This window comes from Cyprinodon variegatus, unplaced genomic scaffold (genome assembly GCF_000732505.1).
Source record: "Cyprinodon variegatus isolate N-32 unplaced genomic scaffold, C_variegatus-1.0 Scaffold1079, whole genome shotgun sequence".
NCBI classification, from domain to species: Eukaryota; Metazoa; Chordata; class Actinopteri; order Cyprinodontiformes; family Cyprinodontidae; genus Cyprinodon; species Cyprinodon variegatus.
The window spans coordinates 222,081-241,574 of record NW_015151532.1 but is presented as its reverse complement, the minus strand read 5'-3'; the positions used below and the strand labels follow the sequence as shown (position 1 = coordinate 241,574).

Sequence of the window (19,494 nt, the reverse complement as noted above, 5' to 3'; positions counted from 1 at the left end):
GGAATTACTAATTAAGGAGGGGCAAACAGGCCAGATCATGACATGCATTTGCAGGAGTCGTAGCTTAAGTGAACAACAGAACAGACCTGTTATGGAGATAATAACAAAAAAAAAGAGAGACAGAACAGCCCCCCCCACCCCCAATTCTAGATAAGTTTCTGTATTCTCTATGCACCATCAGTCTTGTGTGAAAAATCCTCATTGACTTCTCAGCATTTAACAGATAAGAGGAGATACTAACAAACACTACAACTGATCCCTGAGAAGGGATTCATGGCCACACAAAAAAAAGTGGTTTGCATCAGAATATGAGATCCAGAGTAAGAACTAAATGTGAAATTGCAGTTCAAACATGTTTCCCATTTTTGTTGTGATGTTAATAACTTTATCATTAGACCAAATCACTGATAATGCTTATCCATCTTCACAGCTTAACTGTACACTCCCAGATCTGATATGCTCATTTCCTCTGAAAAACTCCACACTCACACGCAGGGCGCACACATACACACTTAATGCAAGCAAAACTAATGCTGCAGAGTGCTGCAGAAAACAGAGTCCCTCCCCTTGATTTTATGACTCCTTCATACAAAGTGAATAAGAGGGAGTGAGAGAGTAGAGAGGAGTGGTGATGCAGTACTACTGAGTCCCTCACTAGATTTCGAAATTGATGCAGAAGAGTGATCGTTAAGGGTGTCTTTACGGGCACTTAATACGGCAAGAGAAAAGTTATTTCCTAGCTGAACAACCAGTCTACTGGAAGATGTTTTTGCTGAGGGATAACACAAAGGGGACAGAAGAAGCTTCTGCAACTTATTTACCTTCTTTTACAACCTGATCAAGATAAAACAGATACCTGAAGCTAAAAAAAATGTCCTCACCAGGTGTTGAGAAACAGGAGCATATGGATGTGGTGTACATCTCCATTGAGGTAGCCATTGCTGTGGCCTCTGTCCTAGGAAATGTACTTGTTGTGCTTGCAGTTTATGTGAATCGGGCTCTCCGGGACACCACCTTCAGCTTTATTGTGTCTCTGGCTGTGGCTGACATAGCTGTTGGAAGTTTGGTTATCCCTCTGGCCATTGTTATTAGTCTGGGATTCAGTACCCAGTTCTACACCTGCCTTATCCTCTCAAGCCTGGTGCTGATCATCACCCAGAGCTCTATCCTGTCACTCCTTGCCATAGCCATAGACAGATATCTGCGCATAAAAATTCCTACAAGGTAAGAAACTGTTTTGATTTCACAGATCTACACTTCAAACTTCCAAGAGTCATTTATTTTCCCTTGTATTGAAAAATAAAACAAATGCAAAAGACTCATTGATTACTCATGCAGTGATGCAGGCTTCCAAGAACTCTAAAAATAAGTGCTTTCAAAAGGAATAACCAAACATTACAGATGGAGAACAAGACATAATGTCAATGTTTTCTCTACCTCAGTCAGGCTTCTAAATATAAACTTTGAAAGACTGGAGTGGCTATTGCATTAAAGTGGTAAATAATTCAGATCCCTCAATAAATTAATCTGATAATTAGTCACTGAAAGTTACAAATAATAATAAAAAAAAGACTGAATCCCTGAAGCTCTCTACCTGACAATTTGATTTAGACTTTGATGAGGGTTATTTTTATATGTTTACAGATATCTAAATTTGTTTTCAGTAACAGAAAGACAAAATGAAAGACTGATCGTCTGTGTAATCTTAGTAGTGAGTTTTTATGCAAATCAGGCTGCTGGACACCAAACCTTTTAAGTAAATTGAAATTTTCCTGTCTGTCTTAATTACTGATGAAGGTACAGTTTGTTTCTTTATGTAGCTGGCAGGTGTCTCTACTGATGTTTTTTTATCAGCTGAATCCTGAAGTCGAAAGCTGACACTTAAGAAAAATGCCTCTGAGAAAAAAAGCAGACTGGCACAGATTCAATGAAATGCCATTACAGTTGTTTGTGAGTACATTTACGTGATTGGAGAGAACTCTTATTTGTTTTCTCATTGTGTTGCACAGGTACAGCGACATAGTGACCCAGGGAAGGGCGTACATGGCGGTTTGCATGTGCTGGATCCTGTCCTTCCTTAGTGGATTGGTTCCATTGGTTGGCTGGAACAACCAAAGCAGCAGGAACCTCAGCAACTCCAGTGAGATAGTTTGTAAATTTAAAACTGTTATCCGGATGGACTACATGGTGTACTTTAACTTCTTCGTCTGTGTGGTGGTGCCACTGAGCTTGATGATCATCTTGTATGGGGAGATCTTCCGAGTCATCCGGCAGCAGCTAAACCGCCGTGCAGAAGCTACTTGTGATAGAGAACGATACTACAGAAAGGAGCTAAAGCTTGCCAAGTCACTGGCCCTGGTGGTTTTTCTTTTTATCATGTGCTGGATGCCAATACACATTATTAACTGCATTGATTTCTTTTGTCCCTACTATGAAATACCAAAGTTTGCTGTGTATATAGGAATTTTTATGTCTCATGTAAACTCTGCACTAAACCCAATGGTTTATGCATTCAGAATGAAGCGGTTTCGTCAAACACTAATCCTAATAACTCGCCGCTGCATGTTATGTAAGGATACAATGGCCACTACATACCCTAGCAGCACTATAGAAGCAAATGATAAAATGACTGTAAATCTATAGCATTTGAAGACTGTTACTTGCTACACAAAAACCACCAGAAACGTCTGGAAAAGCAAAAATTAATGCAGCGGCTGTTGGTTTTTTTTTTTCTAACCCTTTGGAAGGGTCTAGCCTACCAAACTATGCTAACACAGCTTTACTGTGGCAGTATGAGGGGGCAATTTTGAAAGCAGCACACACATCCTGCAGATGGGACAGGACAGTTAACTGGTTATTGCTTAGTCCCAGGGGTAATAAGATTGCTATGAATAATATGAGATCAAAAAATGAGAAAAGTATGACTGATCATGTGTCTTTAACATAAATCAAGTTTAAAATGATGTTGATACATTGTTTTGGGTAAAGTTAAGCCCCTATATATATTTTTTACTTACAAAATCAGCTAACAGCTACTTTGTTTGACAAAAAAAAATATTTAAATCAATGAATAAATCAGTGTTAAGTATGTATTGAAATATTTTTTTAAGGGACAATGACAAGACTAGAAATATATAAAAATGTCTTTATGGAAATCATCTTTATTTCAAAAAACCTCTTCTAAACAGTGCTGCTTCAACACAGGAAATGTAATGCAAATTATTAAATGAGCCACAAAAGTGAAGAACTGAGTGAGAAAGTATTTGCATCTTTTTTTTTATGTGTATGTCATTTTCTTTTTAATGACTTGTTCCATATAATGTGAAATATTTTATAAAACTGTAAAACATTTTTTTAAAGTCTTGAATCTGAATGCAGCATATATTGTGTTTTTTTTTTTTTTAGATTTGTTTACATATATCGTTTTCAAAATGAAAATTTTTAATGATGGATTTTTTTATCCCCCCCCGAACACAACATAGATTTAAAAAAATGGAATGATATGTTACTAGAATTATTTGACAATACGAACTAGAGATGGATCAGCTCTTAAAAAGTGTACTTAGGTAAGAGTAGGACTTAATCAAAACCTTTTTCCCCCAAATAAAAATTACTCAAGTTACAGTAAAATATATTTAGTAAGAAAGATGACTCAAGCAATGATGATAGCATCTGATTCATTTTTTTAAAAGAAATGTAATCGGACAGACAAAAACATAAAGAGACATGCATATTCTTGTATCTCAGAAACTAGAACAAAAATTACAATGAAAAATAAAATGTATTTTAAACAAAACAACAAACCAAGGGAGAATAAACACTTTGATTATCAAATGTATTTGACAAAAAAACAACAACAACAACAACAATGAAACCAATTAATATATCTATGTTACAAATGGGTGAAGAACTTCTAGAGACAACATGTATGGTTCAGCATGAGGGTGAAAACATTAGAGCAAAACACTTAGTTACAAAAAAAATGTCTTATTTTAACATAAACTATAACTCTGTGTCTATGCCTGGTGGATTTCTGCCAAAAAAAGCATTTGTTCCTCATTCGGTGCAGTTACTCATAATTGGTAGCGTGGCAAGAAATCTTAATAAAGTAAGCATAGTAAAAAAAAATATAAGAAAATTGCACAAGTAAAATGAAGCAGAATGGTGAAGTAGAAGAGCAGGATTATACAGGGTTAATTCACAGGGTATTTACATGGGTATTTATCTATACATCTATTGCAAAACATGTATTTAATTAAATTTAATTAAATTTAACTCAGTAAATTAAAAATATTCCTCTGATAAGCTACTTGCTAAGCTGACCCGGGTATCTGTGCAAATAACAGAATAATAAATCTTTACAATAAAAAAATGAAAAACCTTTAATCACAGTTTTGGACCTCTGACGTAACATAGCTGGGGTCAGTACCCTTCTGGATGTTGTAAAGAATCATATTATTTGAATTGTTTTTTTAAAAACTAATAACATATATAGTTTTGTTTGAACGTTTACACACCCTCCCATTAAAGAAAATGATAAATTCACTGCAGTAATTCCAATAATAAATAAACTGAAAAAGTAATAGTAAATAAAAGTTTTCTAAATCATTATTTGTATACAGTACCTATATATTCCAAATCAGTGCTCTGATTTCCTTTTTTTTTGTTTTTACTTACTATTTATTTTGTGAATTTCAACTTATTTTACTGGCAGCCGATTTTTGTCACGCTTTAATGGAAGGCTTTGTAAACTTTCAAGCACAACTATATATACGAAAGCTGTAACAAAAATTAAAAGAAGCTGCAGAGAATATAACGTCATTTGGGGTCCAGATCAGTGGAAGGCAACAGACCTTTTTGCAGTTGGGGGTTGCATGGACAATCACTCTTTTAACAGTAAATATAAAAAATTCAATTGAACTTCCCTTTAAACAGTTGCTCAGCTTACAAATGTTTGCAACATTTTATTCACTGCCTATAATCATAGTGCCTTTTATTTTCAAATACAAAACTGGGATAAATGTTTGCCAATTTACAAAAATACCTCAAATCATTGTACTTTTTAATGCCATACTGGTGTGTAAAAATATTTTTCCCAATTCTGATGTTTCAATTTTTGTCAAATTTTAGTGTTTCAGAAGTCATATCAATTTAAAAATAGGTTAAAGACAGTTTTTAAATGAAGGTTTTCATAATTAAGAAAAAGAAAAAAAAATCAAAAGCAGAATGGCCCTGTGTGAATAAGGGACCCAAGTAAAAACACAACTTAAATATATTTGATCACATTTGGTTCACTTTGAATTAAAGTTGCACATGCTCCATTTCAAGACATCACTTCAATAGTGATTTTCTGACAAAGCTAAGTTGTCATGACTCAGAACAGAAGGACTCAGTATTCAGGGAAGACAGAAAGTTGGATTAGTGAAAAAGCATTTATTAAAATAAACAGTTCCGTGACGTCAAAGGCAGAAAACTGGAGAAAAACAGGTCAGAGACCACGTTAATCTAACAGAGGAAGATTATGAACATGAGTCACTAACCTGGTCTACAAGTTCAGTCCATAGCCAGAGAATGAGGTAGGATCAAACCGGTGGGCTGCCCACAAGATGTAGCAGATGCCAACCAGAGTGTCACAGATGCTGAAGCCCCGGAGAACTTTCAGGACTCCAAAGTCAGGTCAGGCAAACAGATCAGAACAGGACCAGGCAGGCTCAGAGGTCCAGGAGTCCGAAGCCAGGTCAGACAAACAGATGAGATGAGAACAGGCAGGCTCAGGTTGAGTGGCAGAACAGGTCAGGATCAGGAAATCAGAAACATCAAGATACTCTTAAAACACTCTCACCACTGGCTAGAAAGAACAAGAATAATCAGGCCCTGATGACTGGATGCAAGCAGCTTAAAAAGAGGCAGGAGCAGGTGGATCAGGTGAGAGGTAATGAGCAACACTGGCAGAATTGGACAGGTGAATGAAATGAGTAATTAAGCCAGTCACCGGTGCCACACTGGTCAATCTAGGAATAAGTTAAAATTTCCTAAATTAAGTGTATTTATCCCTAATTTGTAGGTAGGTAAATTATACTCTTAAAATAAGATAATTAGATAATATGTACTTGAAATGAGACAATGCAATTGGGTTTTCTTATTTTAAGTGTAAATTGTTTTGTTCCATTGGCAAAATGTCAAATGCACTTATTCTAAGAAAAAATGACTTATCTAGATTTTTCCAGTGCAAGATCATGACACAAGTACACTAAAATCTAGGCATCATGCTTATATCCCTATCAAAAGAAATATCCGTTTAAAGTAAACATAGTAATTGAACCACTTTATTAATGTAAATGTAAAAGAGTACAAGTCATACATTGTACTAAAGTATAAATACAAATTATACTTTAGTAGTCTTTGACTTAATTGGTGCAAATTATCTTTTTTATACTATTAATGACAAATCAATTCTATGCATAGGTAGAGAGAACATCAACAATACTGACTCTATCTAGTTTTGCTCTAAATTCATTTACATTGAAGTTAACAGAAGTCCTTCATTAGCAGCTGAATGCCTTTAGAGTTCTGGTATACACGGCATAAAGGTACAAATATAGTTGATATAGAACTTTAAACATAACTAACACATACATTTAAAATCTAATGAGGGCGGAATGGATGGAGATTGTCTTTGTTACAGCTTTTAAGTCCTGTTGTTATTAACTAAGTATCTGTACTTACTAAAGGGTGAACATTTCTGCCTAGAGGTGGTCTGGCTGACCAAAATTACCCCAAGAACAAAGTGACGATTTATCAAAGAGGTCACAAAGACCCCATAACAACATCCAAAGAGCTTCAGGCCCCACTTCCCTCAGTTATGCTCAGTGTTCATCCAGTCATTATAAGAAAGACACTGGGGAAAAAATGGTCTGCATGGTAGAGACTCAAACCAATACTGAGCAAAAAGAACACTAACACTTTTCTACAATTTTCCAGAAAAACATCCTTAATAATCCCCAAGATCTTAGGGAAAGTATTCTGTCGAGTAACAGGACAAGTGTTGGAAACTATTTGGAAAGTGTGTGGTCAATTACATCTGGTGTGAAAGTAACATAGAATAAAAAAAACTGAAACAAAAACATCATACCTAGTACAAAATATGGTGGTGGTAGTTTGATGGTCTGGGCTATTTTGCTGCTTAAGAACCTGGAAGACTTGCTCTGATAAATGGAACTATAAATTGTGGTGTTTACCAAAAAAATCCTGAAGGAAAATGTTGAGGCACCTGTTGATGAGCTGAAGATGAAACAAACTTAAGTTTTTGGAGATATCTAGTTAATTATTAATAGTTAATTGCCTGTGGTGTAACCCTGAAAATACCATTCATGATTAAAAAAAACTGAAATGCGGCTGAATTAAAACACTTCTGCAAAGATCAGTGAGCTAAACTTCCTCCACAGTTATTACAAATGCTTGTGTTGCTGCTATTAGAGGCCAAGGGGGAAATTTGTTAGGAGCTCCTCAAATAAAAAAAGACTCCATTAGAAAATGCATTAGTGTTTATAGTCTTTTCTTTGACTATTGATTTGTTTTGTCTTCTTAAACACTCAAGTATCCCAAGCATCCAAGAACTAATCATTATATTTTTAAAAAGCTCCTTCTTATTAGCTGCTGATCCTGACTATCACATCATCAGGAAAGAGTGAAGATCTAACAGTATCTTATAAAATTGTTAAACAAAGTATTTCAAAGAACACATTTTCTATTATGATTTGCACATAAAAAGTTTGTTGCTTTCAGTTGTGTAGAGTTTTTTGTGACTTTAGGGGAATTAGCTGCAGCCCCCCTTTATTCAGCAATAATAAAATACTCTCTTTGTTTTGTCGTAATGTCAGTAGCCTATGTAATAAACCTTTCATCATTTAAAGTTACAAGAATCTAACTCTAGCTTTTCTGGTCACCAAATTAATAGGGACAAAGATCCTAGATGGATTTAAAAATATTTTTTTTTTATTTAATAGATAAAATAATATAAAATCCAATGCTTTTGTGTTCTATTTTTCGAATGCTCTATTTTGAAAAAAAAAATTGACTTAATATAGACATAAATAAAATTGCCACCCCAGAAGTCGAAGTGAATAAACTCATTTACATCGAACAAAACCCTGACAAAGACAAGCAATTTAGTGCCAAGCCTTTATAAGAAAACATTGGACTCTGTTAAGCTAATTCAGCTTCCTCAGGCCATATATTAAAAGTTTCTGCAGAGAGGTGAAATGCGGTGGACCATTTGAATCAATTACCTAAAGAGCATTAAGCTGATTTATACCAACTCTAAACCCATAGTCTCTGCAATAGTTCTGCTTTGTCATCAGTATGACTTCTGCCTTCTGCAAGGGTTTTATAAAATAAAATTCCTCTGGAACATTAAACAATTTGTTTTTCAGATTCTGTGTGTGGTAAATACTAACATCTGCAGTAATAATAGGCATTGTGCTCTTTGAAAATAATTAATTTCCTCTGAATTATGAAATAAAGTCTTAACACTGTGCCTTTGTTTCTGTCTGTCTCTCAATCAGGAACTCATAATACTTAATAATGCCATCTGCTACCGCCCCTCCCTCTCTCGGATGAGGGATTTTAAACTGCTGAGTGTGGTTAAATCCTTAGGACTTGTTTCAGTGTCAGAGATAACGTATAACCAAATTGCTAATACTGGCTTTAAACGCTGTTTCTGTTTTCTTTGGCCTTGCAGATATACAAGGAGCAGAAAAATGATCTAGCAGAAAAGTAGGGAAGACAAAAGTCTCTGTTTCTGATAAATTTCTTCTCTGATTCTAATCTAGAATACTAATCTTCTTTAAGGTAAGGCATTATGTTTTTTTTTTATAATGCAACAAATGGGGAAGGAAATGTGAAACCTTTATCCAGCTTTACATACAAATCAGATATTTTTTCTTCATTTATGCATACAGACTTCAGAAAACAGCTTACATTTGGGACCACAAAATGGCAAATGCTGATGAAGCTGAGGGAAGTCAGGATCTGGAGGCTCCAGAGGAAGACCTGGATGACGAACAGCAAGCCTTGCTGCACTTAAGCAAACATGGAGAAAGACGGCGTGCGCTACCATGGGAGCAGTGGACCTTTAGAGAAAAGGCAAACTATTGCATGGATCGCATCTTCCTTTGCTTTTTAGTTCTCTTTCTAGTGATGTTGCTGTGTGAATTTGGCTATAAAATGGGGTATGTGTTAAATGCAAAGAAGATAGCAGAGTTTATGTCCGACTCTGTCATTTTTATTATTAACTGGCTCTTCACTCAGGAGAAACAGGAGGAACTGGTTGAATTATAGGATGTGAATAAAGGTGATCATTCCATTATATCTCTCATTTCTGTATTTTATGTAGTATTTACTTTGTAGTAATACTATTTCATCAGATCTACAGCCCAGTTTTAAGTAATAAAGAAAAAATTTACTATTTTATTTGTGACGTGTGTAAGAGCTCAACTGCATTTAAGATTATTATTATATTCAACTTGAAGCCAACATTTGTTATTATTTAAAGTCATGCTTGTCTCTGGTGTAAATGATACACACATTTGATTTTATCAAGACAAAACAAAACAGGTATTCATTAGAAATTCCCACTCTTTTAAAGACTAACCCTGGCATTTCTGCAAGGAATATAAATTCAACGTATAAATTTACAATCAATATGATTATTAATTAAACTCTGTCTACATACATTTTTGGGGGTAAAAAAAAACATATAACAGTGAGGAGGAACACTGGTATGTTTTAAATTCTCTTACATGTTTTTCATTAAACAAGAATAAAAATGATTAAAAAAAAAAGTATCAACATTGTTTTCTTTCTTTTAAGATTCTCTGTGTTAGCTCTTTATAAGATTCAATACAATTCTCACATTTATTTACAATAAAACTTTTCTTAAACATTTTTTTTTTTTAGAAATGGGATTTAACAAATATATAAAGTAGGTTTTAAAAGAACTGGCCAAACTGGTTTACCTATGATAAAGGTTCAAACACCATTTTAAGTGTTGAGAAATCAGATGAATTTTATTCAAAATTTAAAAATATAAAATCATGTGTTTTGAACTCTTTAAAGAAAAAAAATGAACATGATTTTTATCTGAACTCCAAAATCTAAAAACTTGCTGTAATAACCTAGAGAGCCAAAGGGGGCGCTATCAGACCCCACTCTATGCCCATTTGACGTCTTTTTTGTGACACACGAAACAACCAATGAAATTCACAGATCACATCCTTTTTCAACTTCCGGTCTCATCAATCAGCCTCTTCCGGATTTCTTGGCGTGACCGACGTTTCGTGTCTGTTTAGACTTAAAAGTAAGTTCAAATAAATGACCTACCCAACGTGTTATACCAACCATTCATGCCCTTATCGTATTTTAATAAAATGCACACTTATATAATGTGTGTAAGCTGTGAAAACCGTGGCTTTGTGACCTTCTACGCACTAAATAGTAGTTTGTAGCACTGGTAGCAGCTGCTAGCAGACACAGCAGCTAGCTAAAATTAGCTCGGTGTAAAGTAGGTTAAAACCACTAAATGGGCTGAATCTTTATTTAAACTAATCCAATAAACGGCCGTGTTTGGTTTATGTTTGGCTAATTTTCAGTAAATTTTATTTCTAAAACAAATAGTGACGGTAAACGTGTGATTAAAAATGGCCATGCGCTTACTTGCTCATTGTTAGGCCTGAAAACGTGGTTGCAACCATTTAACTGAACCAACCATATTTTTAGAAATACTAAAATCTACTCTCTAAACGACATATATAATATTTGCTGCAGGTCTAGGCTGTCTGCATGAACGAGACTGGATCGCATGAATTTAAGAAAAAAATAAGGATTCTCTGAATAAATTGTTTACATAGGGAAAAAAAGCTTTCAAACAGAAGTATCATGTGTGGGCTATAAATGTTATCATATTGAAAACGTAGTAATTTTAAAGCTCATGAATAATCTGGCATGAAATAGTTTTGATCCATCATCATTTCAGAATATGTTTAAAGTTAACAGGATCACCCCTTTAGCTGATGTTTGGCGTTATTGAAATAAATTTGATTACCATATGAAAGCTCGTCTTTTTTAGCCCAAAAGTCATGTTTAAGTCTTTGAATTTTGTGCACATTTTAAAATTTGATCAAATGACAAATATTATAATTTCTTTCTTTTTTTTTTTTTCTTTTTTTTTAAGTCAGAATTCAGTCGTTGGTGCTTTGCTAATCAAAACCTCAGTCCCATTCAAGAATATGACTTTTTTTGTGTGTGTGTGTGAAGCAAGCGGCTCGTAAACATAACTTTTTACTGGAATAAAAAAAAACAGGAACTGCAGACTCGCTGATTGTAACTTCTGTACGTACTGACTGTCTTGATAAGTATGTGTCAGGGGTGTGTTTCATACCATCTTTTAGAAGAAAAACAAAAACTCGCCTAAAAAATTTAAGTAATTGTCTGTATTCAGCTTACTGTTTACGCTTTGGCCATGTGGTTAAATGACTACAATAAAATCTATCATCATTTCTTCTGTGATCAGGGATCTAAACTGTGATCAACTGTGCCCAGTTTGAAGAGCATAATACTGACTTACTAGATGATATTCAAGAGTATTCTTAATTTTAACTCAATTAATCAAAATACTTATATGAGAACATTCATTGTTCTCATACCTGTAAGTTACTAAGGCACAAAATACATTTAGAGCAATAAAATAGACAAGTGAAGAAATTCAGTCATTGCACAATACAAAAATACAAATGAGATCTATGAATAACACTAGTTCCTGAACTTAAAGCAACTCCTTTGTCTGTTGTTCTCTACTTGATGAACTGATTAATCCAGGTGTGCCTGATGTCAGTAACCATAACAGTATTGACCAGACACGCCTGGGTTTATCGATTCATCCAGTGATGAAAGACTGGAAGCAAAGGAGCTGCCTTGGGTTCAGGAAGCAATGGAGTGGGCCTAGAGCCCATAGGCTATAATAAGGGCAGGGATTTAGCAATAGTCTATAGTAAGTAGGACTTGGTGTTATATTGCAACATCCCATAGTCTTGAAAAATCCCTTCTATCTTTTTCATAAAAAAAAAATACTTCTACCTTCAAATGCAGGCTATATTACAAATCCATCATGTTTCCCATGTGCAGGAATTCCTTTAATTATAAATGTGCTGTTTGGGTCTCTGCCTGTCATGTTCTTTATATACTTTGTCATCTTCCAAGTTATTATACATTATTACTTTTTTGTGTTTGTAAGCTTGTTTATTACTTAACAATTGTTCACATGCTGCATCCTTTCCAGAATGCGTTACGTGGCCGCTTACCTGCTCGCTGTTCTGGGTGGAAACACCAGCCCCTCCTCAAAAGACATCAAGGAGATCCTGAGCAGTGTGGGAATTGAGGCCGATGATGAACGCTTGAATAAAGTATGTAATGTAGTGTAAGTAAAGTTTTTTGTAAAGGAGCCAGGTAATTAATTATCCGGTTTTCTCTGTTAGGTCATTAGTGAGCTGAATGGGAAAGACATCAACGAAGTCATGAATTCAGGTAGGGACTCTGATCTCTGCAGTTTGTGCTCTAGATGAGTGGTTCCCAACCCTGCTGTCCAAATACTCCTGTGTCTCATTGCTGCTACACCTGACTTTAATGAACATGTGATTAACAGGCTTCTGCAGTATTTGGTGAATCATGGTTATTTTATAGACTCATTTGAATCAAGTGTGCTCCAACAGAGCAAATATAGAACGTGCAAGGGTGCTTGAGGAGGACCAGGGTTGGGTGTCACTGCTTCGGATAGAAGGTTTCTAACATTATTTCTCGGATTTCTAGGCCTCTCCAAGTTAGCCTCTGTACCAGCAGGTGGTGCTGTTGCGGCACCAGCAGCTGCTGGTGGTGGAGCTGCTGGAGGTGGTGGTGCACCTGCTGCTGGTATGTGTATATAAATGTGTAATTTATTGACATAAATACACAAAATATGTTTATGAAAAAGATTTGAAATTAAAACTGTATTGACTTTGTCCCTTTTTCAGCGGAAGAAAAAAAGGAAGAGAAGAAAGAGGAATCTGAGGAGTCAGACGAAGACATGGGCTTTGGACTCTTTGATTAATCTTGCTTCTCTGTCTATAAAAAGCAATAAAAATGTAAAAGGTTTCCACATATGTGTATCTTTTTGTCTTCAGTGTATTTATACTTTAATTTGCTTGGGCTTCATAAGTCATTTGTCATGCCTGTAAATACTGGTTGAGAAGGAGTAATGTAATGAAGCAGTGATATATCTACCAGGGGTCATAGCAGAGCTCTGAGACCTTGGAGGACCTCAGAGCTGCAGTTTGAAAAGATGCATAAAGCTAAACACTATATTTTATGTGAAAATGAAAAATTAGAATGTTTTTTAATCTTTAGGTAGTATGATTTTTACTACCTTACAGTGGAATATCAAGCTGTCTTGATAAATTGTCTTTAGTAATTTCAAATTTTCAGTATCCCCAATACATATTTTTTTCACTACAAAGATATTTTGAAGGCCATATAGTAAAAACCACAGTACAGGTGTGTTGAGGTTTGCATATTTTACAGAAAAGGTGAGTGCAGTAAAGTCTACAGTGTTTTCACGGCCACAAACCAAAGCTCTCCTTTATGATGCAGCATTTGAGTCAGATTTGACAATTTGGTATTGAACTTCAACTTGTAGGACAATTGGCATAACTGATTGTGTAAGTAATTTATTTGTCACGGGACATGACACCTTTGGTAATCTTAAATTTTTCCACTCCCGGACTTTTGTTCATGCTTTTCCAATTAGAAGTCACACTACAGCCCAGCCTTTTAAACAAATTTTATTGTGGATCTTCCCATTTACGGCTGTTTATGGATGTGCTCAAAGTACAAAAGAAGCACATTCCTGTGCTGCTATAGAGAGCTATATATTTAACACTAAAGCCATAGAAACAGACATACTTTATTACATTTTGGCATGTACCTTTTACAAACTGCTTCGCAATGCTTTTGATATAAAGTTTTCACACTTTATTAGGGAATAAAACTTGGTGTATGAGTAATTATTTGCTTCTCTGAAATGGTGCTGAAACAGGTTAGAGCTTATGATCTACATCACTTGTTAATGATCTTTGGCTAAGGAGTCAAAAAAAAATTCTTAAGCTAAAGGAAATGGGTGCAGACTCAAAGCCTGTAAAATATAAGGATTTGCTTGTTTCTGCACCTGTGCGGTTAACCAATGGTGCACATCAATGCATTCAAAGAGTTTAACCTTTCCCAAAAACAAGTCTGATCATTTCTTAACCCTCCAGGTGTGTAAACAGTGTGACTCACTCTGACACACTTCACCTTCCCAACAAACGGTAAAAGGAGCAGCACATAAGGTCTTTTTGACAAGCTGTTTTTCAGCTCTGATGTCTCATTTTTGCTGGTAAATGAGCGACTGCAATCCATGATGGAGTATAGATATATTTATTTAAAATAAAACAATTTCATTACAAAATGAGTCAAAAATGAATGCCAGCATTCATATCAAAAAGTCACAGTTAAAGTGCTCAGGCAACCACCTTATTTACAGAATTATTATTACACTGTATTTTTTTTTTACAGTTGCAAAAAATACAAAACCTTTATTCTTGGGGTTTCTGTAAGCACCTAATTTTGAATCGAACAAAGTGATATCACAGTTTAGTTCAATATATTTCAGTGAGAGGGCTCACTTAGATTTTCTTCAAGACATCAGTCCTATTAGTGACTTTAAAAAAAAAAAAAACATCCTGTTGTGTCACAGTTATAGGTTTTCAGTCACAGCTTAGTGAAACTTCAAGCATGTTTTAAATAGCTTTACTTGTTAGACTTTGTACATAAAGTGGAGCTTGTGCAGATCTTGAGTCACATCTGTGGAACGTTGTGCAAAAACCTTCATTTATCTGAACAACACTGTCTATCCATCAACGTTGTCGGACCATGGATGGTCTGTGCATGCCTGGAAGAGAGAAAAAGATATTTAAACAAGGTTTTAACTTTCGATTTGTCAGCTGGCTCAAGGCAAAGCCCCAAACTTTCCCCTTGCTTACAAGAAAGACCGGTTCGGCTGTTCATGGAAATGAGTGCAAAGCTATGAACGTAAATATTCTACAGGTTTATCCCAAATAAGAATGTCAAATATTTCAAAAATATGAATTAGTTTTAGTACTTAGACCTTCATAAAAAAATGTTTTTGAGAAATAATGTTTAGGAAACATAATTTGGGGTATTAACAGAAGCAAAAACATGAAATCTCTCACTGTAAGTAATAAATGGATATAAATTTCACTTTTTAAAATTACAGTAGGGCGGAAACAATTAATTGAATTAATCGTGATTAATCAATGATTGAAATAATCAACTAATTTAGTAATTGAGTAATCATTAACTGGAGCATAGAGACTAAAGTATGCCTTTAGCTGACAGAGCAACCAACTTAGAGCAGTAATTATAATAAAATTGTAAAAAACAAAAAAACATGTAAAGTTTTTGCATTTAAGATAAAAGAAAAACAACTTTTGTTCCGTCAATATGCTCTATTAAGAACTCTTAAAGTGGAAAAGTTTTAGTTTCACCTGGTTTAATTTAGTAAAATACCTTCTTTAAGGAACCCTTGACTGTTTGATTATTAAATGATCAATCGAAAAAAATATCAACAGATTAATCGATTTGCAAAATAATCGTTAGGTGCAGTCCTAAGTGTGAACTCAGTCGTGCTAATTTTGATGACATATTTGGTTAAGTCTATTTTGCACAAATTATTTTGTGTAGACTAGTTCTCACTATAATCAATATGCTGTGGCAATATATTAATAGTATAACAAAAGTTTTACTTCTAACAAAAGTAACATGATTTCATGTTACAAAATTTCTGTGTGAGTGCATAAAATACTTTAATATCATCAAACAGCTATACTGATACTGGAGTTTATCACAATAAAAAGAACATTAAAACTATGAAAGTACAGAAACACCACAGTAGTCTGTCACTAACAGAAATCAGTTCTTGTCATTCTCACCTGCGTGTATTCAAATCGATCCTGCAGATAGCGATTACCAAGACAAGTGATGTAGCCTGTATTTTGCTTGGAGAGGCCAGCTATTCTGGCTGTGAAGTCGAGAGTGAAGGCCAGCTTGACCAGCTCGGGTGCTGTTGGTGGCACGGTGGGAGCTGTGTGGGTCGGCGTTGCCTCGTTCTCCAGATAAGCATCAGCCAGCCTCTGGAAGGAGGAGTAAGACATCCGCAGGAAAAAGTTGCTCAGAGTTGGGTTCCCTTTAAGCTGGAGGAGATATGAACAACAGAGCTATCAGGAATGAAAGCATGTTTGACCTACTTTAGATAACACAGAGAAGCTTATCCTTTTACTGTATCCCAAAGCAATTCCATTAATCCGGTTAATAATTCATACTTAGAGGCTTTAAAAGCGCAGAGTTCCTAGTTTTGGCCCGTTTTTTTTAATCTACTGTGTGAACTTCGGGTTCTGACAACATCTTAAATAATTGGAAATAAAAAAAACTGTTTAAGAAAAAGAGATGCTGCAAAAGAAAAAAAAATAAGCAAGAAATCAAGTAAAAATTGCAATTAAATATTTGAAATGTCCCTTTCTGTCTTAAATCAGGCTTACAGGTTTATGTGTTAGTTTCATGTAAAACAGTTTCAGTAGACTTTACAACACAACGGTCACATGACCTGAGGTTGTTTTTCAAAGCAAGCTTTGTGACTCAGCATGTGCTATACACAGTAGAGCTCTTCCTCCTTTTATCCTCTTACAGTGACTTTTGTTGTCTCTAGAAAAATACCTCAAATTAACAAAGGAACAGACAAACGTAGAATGTATAGTAATTTTAACTTAACTGTACTTTTATGTTATTCAGCTTTAGCATTAAACCCCATTGGTTTTTAACAGATACAGTACGTTTACTGTATCTTTACCTCAATGAGCTTGTATCCTTTTTATAAAATTATTTACATCTGATAAGTTTTTATTCTGTTATTATTACAGCTCATACTTTTTCACTGACAATACAAGGAAATACCCACCTTGTCATCAATGGCATCACCCTCTTGTTTTGTCATTGCAATAATCCGTCTGATAACTTCCTCTGATAACAAACACAAACAAAAGTTGAATATTAATAGTTGGCTGAACAGGTTTTATTGACTCTGAAAGCTTTATGTGTTTATTTCCTAACATGTTAATTTTCACTCCTGCAGTAGGTTACTTTTACTTTATCGTCTTTTTTTTTTTTTACAATTTTGCTGTCAGTGCAGAACTATTTTTTACAACTGCAAACTAAGACGATGTGCTCTTCTCATACCATTGGAGAGAGTTTCAGTTTCCTCATTTTCTTTAACCTCGTGTACGATTTTTTCAAGTTCCTCCGACATTTTCTCATAGTAGGAGTATGTTGGTTCCACGCTGACGACACCTGTTTAGGAGACGGTTTTGTTATTTATGTGCAGTTTGTTGATGCAATACCATGTTATAAAATATGTATCTGCATATTACCTTCTACTCTTGAAATACCAGCAGTGTTGAGATCTTTGATGGTTCTACTTGATCTTAGGGAAAGCCTTTTAGAGAGTTTCCTCCTTAAGGATTTTTTCCTCAGTGATTTCTTTGGGGAAGAGATCTGGGTTGTGGGTAGACAGGTAGTTGAGTGATCAGAAGCTTCAAACACCTCTGATGAGCTGCCTTGAGCTTCATCTTTGTCCTCGTTGTTCTTCGGTGTGAAAAAGCTGACCAAATTTTTCCAAAATGAGGGTTTCTTGCTCTTTTTGCTCTTCTTTGGTTTGATCGCTGGTTTCTGAGGTTCTTCCGGAGCCCTCTCTGGCTCATTCGTCTGGGATTCAACCACAGAGATACCAGATTCTCTGGGATTTAATACCTCAGACAAGTGGAGCAAAGGGTCACTGGAGGATCGCCTGTGCCTTTTGGACATGGTTACCCACTTTTCTTTCTTCCCTGAATGCTTTGCCCTCAGACTGCCATCGTTCAGGCTGAGGCTCCGTTTAACATAAACCTCCAGGAGACGGATTGTGTCATTATGGGGCACAGAGATTATCTGGCTGTGTTTTTCTGTCTCCGTTTCCATGGTGGACTCTAAGAAGAAAAGGAAGAAGAGAAAATCCCAGGTTTATATCTGATTTCACTCTTTTTCAATACAAAACAGTATATTCACTGATGCACTTCAATAATGTTATGCACTAGTGTATTTCTTTTTTTTTTTCAAAGGTTGTCAATACATATTATTTAAAAAAAAAACACGTTTTATTAACTTCAATAATCATGCATCTTTTAATATATTTTGTTGTTTTTTTACTTTCATTATGAACATGTTCATATAAAAATGATCAGCATGACGTTTGATCTTATTTCTAATATAAAGCAATAAAATTAGAAGATCTTAAAAACATCAATTTCACGCAACACCCATCTACTATCCTAAATCATCTATAAACGTAGCAGAAAATCAGTTTAAAAACAATGACATCATGTTAAAGATAACTGTTATTATAGCGGTATAAAAAGAGACGCTCTTTTCTGTTTTAAAATCTGAGGGGGAAAAAAGCGTTATTTTTGTAAAAAAACAAAACAGGTTTACTCTTAAACTTACCTTGATCCGATAGAGTTTGTTTTTAATATATATCCGTAAAGAATTAAGGCGTTTTTATCGGCTCGCAGGATTTGAAGCAGCTCGCTGCAGTGACAGACTTTTTCTAATGAACAGACACCGAAGTCTACCTGCTCACTGAAGCCAGAGCTCCTCCCACTTCTGCTCCGGATACACCTGAGATAAACTGGATGACAGAGGGGATTTTTTTTCTATTCACCTGCATGTTTTCCGGGTTTCGCTGCAGGACGTCAGAATCGGCCCTTGTTTATAGTTTCTCTTTAGCTGCGCAGTGTAACAAACGGCCACGTTTCACAGGAAGTCTGAGCTTAGTTTATTTCCTTCAAAAGGCAAGATTTAGAGAAACATTGGGCTAATAATGGAATTTAACATTTAAACATCTTTCTTTCTTTCTTTCTTTCTTTCTTTCTTTCTTTCTGTCTTTCTTTCTTTCTTTCTTTCTTTCTTTGCAAGAGAGATTCATAGACTATAATCAGGAAGTTTGTTAATGCAGAAGCAGTTTGTAATAGACAGGCTAGGTTATTTCACATTGTAAACCATCCATAGCTGGCTGTTTAGAGGACGACTGACTAACTGACTTCTGACTGACTTTTATTATTAATCATAATATTCAGTAACAGTTAGTTAATGGTTTCATTTAAAGGTTTATATCTCCCAACTTATCTCCCAACTTTTGTTTTATATTTAAACTTCGCACACACATAAGTGCATTTAGTCGCATAGTATTCACATTACCATGTAACATCACATTAGTATTTCGTTTGCAGTGAACAGTGTTGGGCACGTTACTTTGAAAAAGTAATT

General features: G+C 35.1%; 3 protein-coding genes across 3 annotated transcripts; 2 read left to right on the top strand and 1 right to left on the bottom strand.

The window, feature by feature from the left end:
* The first annotated feature begins 753 nt into the window (after nt 1-753).
* On the top strand, nt 754-2,643 carry LOC107101311 (adenosine receptor A1-like). The gene is made up of 2 exons (XM_015400180.1): nt 754-1,224; nt 2,010-2,643. Exons 1-2 carry the CDS (start codon nt 872-874, stop codon nt 2,641-2,643), a joined length of 987 nt encoding a protein of 328 aa, XP_015255666.1. The 5' UTR covers nt 754-871.
* Nucleotides 2,644-10,240: 7,597 nt separating this feature from the next.
* On the top strand, nt 10,241-13,188 carry rplp2 (ribosomal protein, large, P2). The gene is made up of 5 exons (XM_015400178.1): nt 10,241-10,357; nt 12,335-12,458; nt 12,531-12,579; nt 12,862-12,960; nt 13,062-13,188. Exons 2-5 carry the CDS (start codon nt 12,336-12,338, stop codon nt 13,136-13,138), a joined length of 348 nt encoding a protein of 115 aa, XP_015255664.1. The 5' UTR covers nt 10,241-10,357; nt 12,335; the 3' UTR covers nt 13,139-13,188.
* A 1,351-nt stretch (nt 13,189-14,539) lies between these two features.
* On the bottom strand, nt 14,540-18,873 carry LOC107101310. Its single transcript, XM_015400179.1, has 6 exons — nt 18,673-18,873; nt 17,565-18,158; nt 17,374-17,484; nt 17,096-17,157; nt 16,074-16,334; nt 14,540-15,013 (listed from the first exon to the last, which is right to left on the bottom strand). The coding sequence occupies exons 2-6, from the start codon at nt 18,148-18,150 to the stop codon at nt 14,972-14,974; spliced, it is 1,062 nt and encodes a 353-aa protein (XP_015255665.1). The 5' UTR covers nt 18,151-18,158; nt 18,673-18,873; the 3' UTR covers nt 14,540-14,971.
* Nucleotides 18,874-19,494: the final 621 nt, after the last annotated feature.

What these genes read in the sequence shown, in the direction of transcription:
- LOC107101310 (XM_015400179.1), bottom strand. Translation starts at nt 18,150, where the DNA reads ATGGAAACGGAGACAGAAAAACACAGCCAGATAATCTCTGTGCCCCAT. An exon ending in TGGTATTTCAAGAGTAGAAG is followed by an intron (nt 17,485 to 17,564) that starts GTAATATGCAGA and finishes TCTCCTAAACAG; the next exon opens with GTGTCGTCAGCGTGGAACCA. An exon ending in ATCGATTTGAATACACGCAG is followed by an intron (nt 15,014 to 16,073) that starts GTGAGAATGACA and finishes TCTCTCTTCCAG; the next exon opens with GCATGCACAGACCATCCATG.
- LOC107101311 (XM_015400180.1), top strand. Translation starts at nt 872, where the DNA reads ATGTCCTCACCAGGTGTTGAGAAACAGGAGCATATGGATGTGGTGTAC. An exon ending in CGCATAAAAATTCCTACAAG is followed by an intron (nt 1,225 to 2,009) that starts GTAAGAAACTGT and finishes TGTGTTGCACAG; the next exon opens with GTACAGCGACATAGTGACCC.
- rplp2 (XM_015400178.1), top strand. Translation starts at nt 12,336, where the DNA reads ATGCGTTACGTGGCCGCTTACCTGCTCGCTGTTCTGGGTGGAAACACC. An exon ending in CAACGAAGTCATGAATTCAG is followed by an intron (nt 12,580 to 12,861) that starts GTAGGGACTCTG and finishes TCGGATTTCTAG; the next exon opens with GCCTCTCCAAGTTAGCCTCT. An exon ending in TGGTGGTGCACCTGCTGCTG is followed by an intron (nt 12,961 to 13,061) that starts GTATGTGTATAT and finishes TCCCTTTTTCAG; the next exon opens with CGGAAGAAAAAAAGGAAGAG.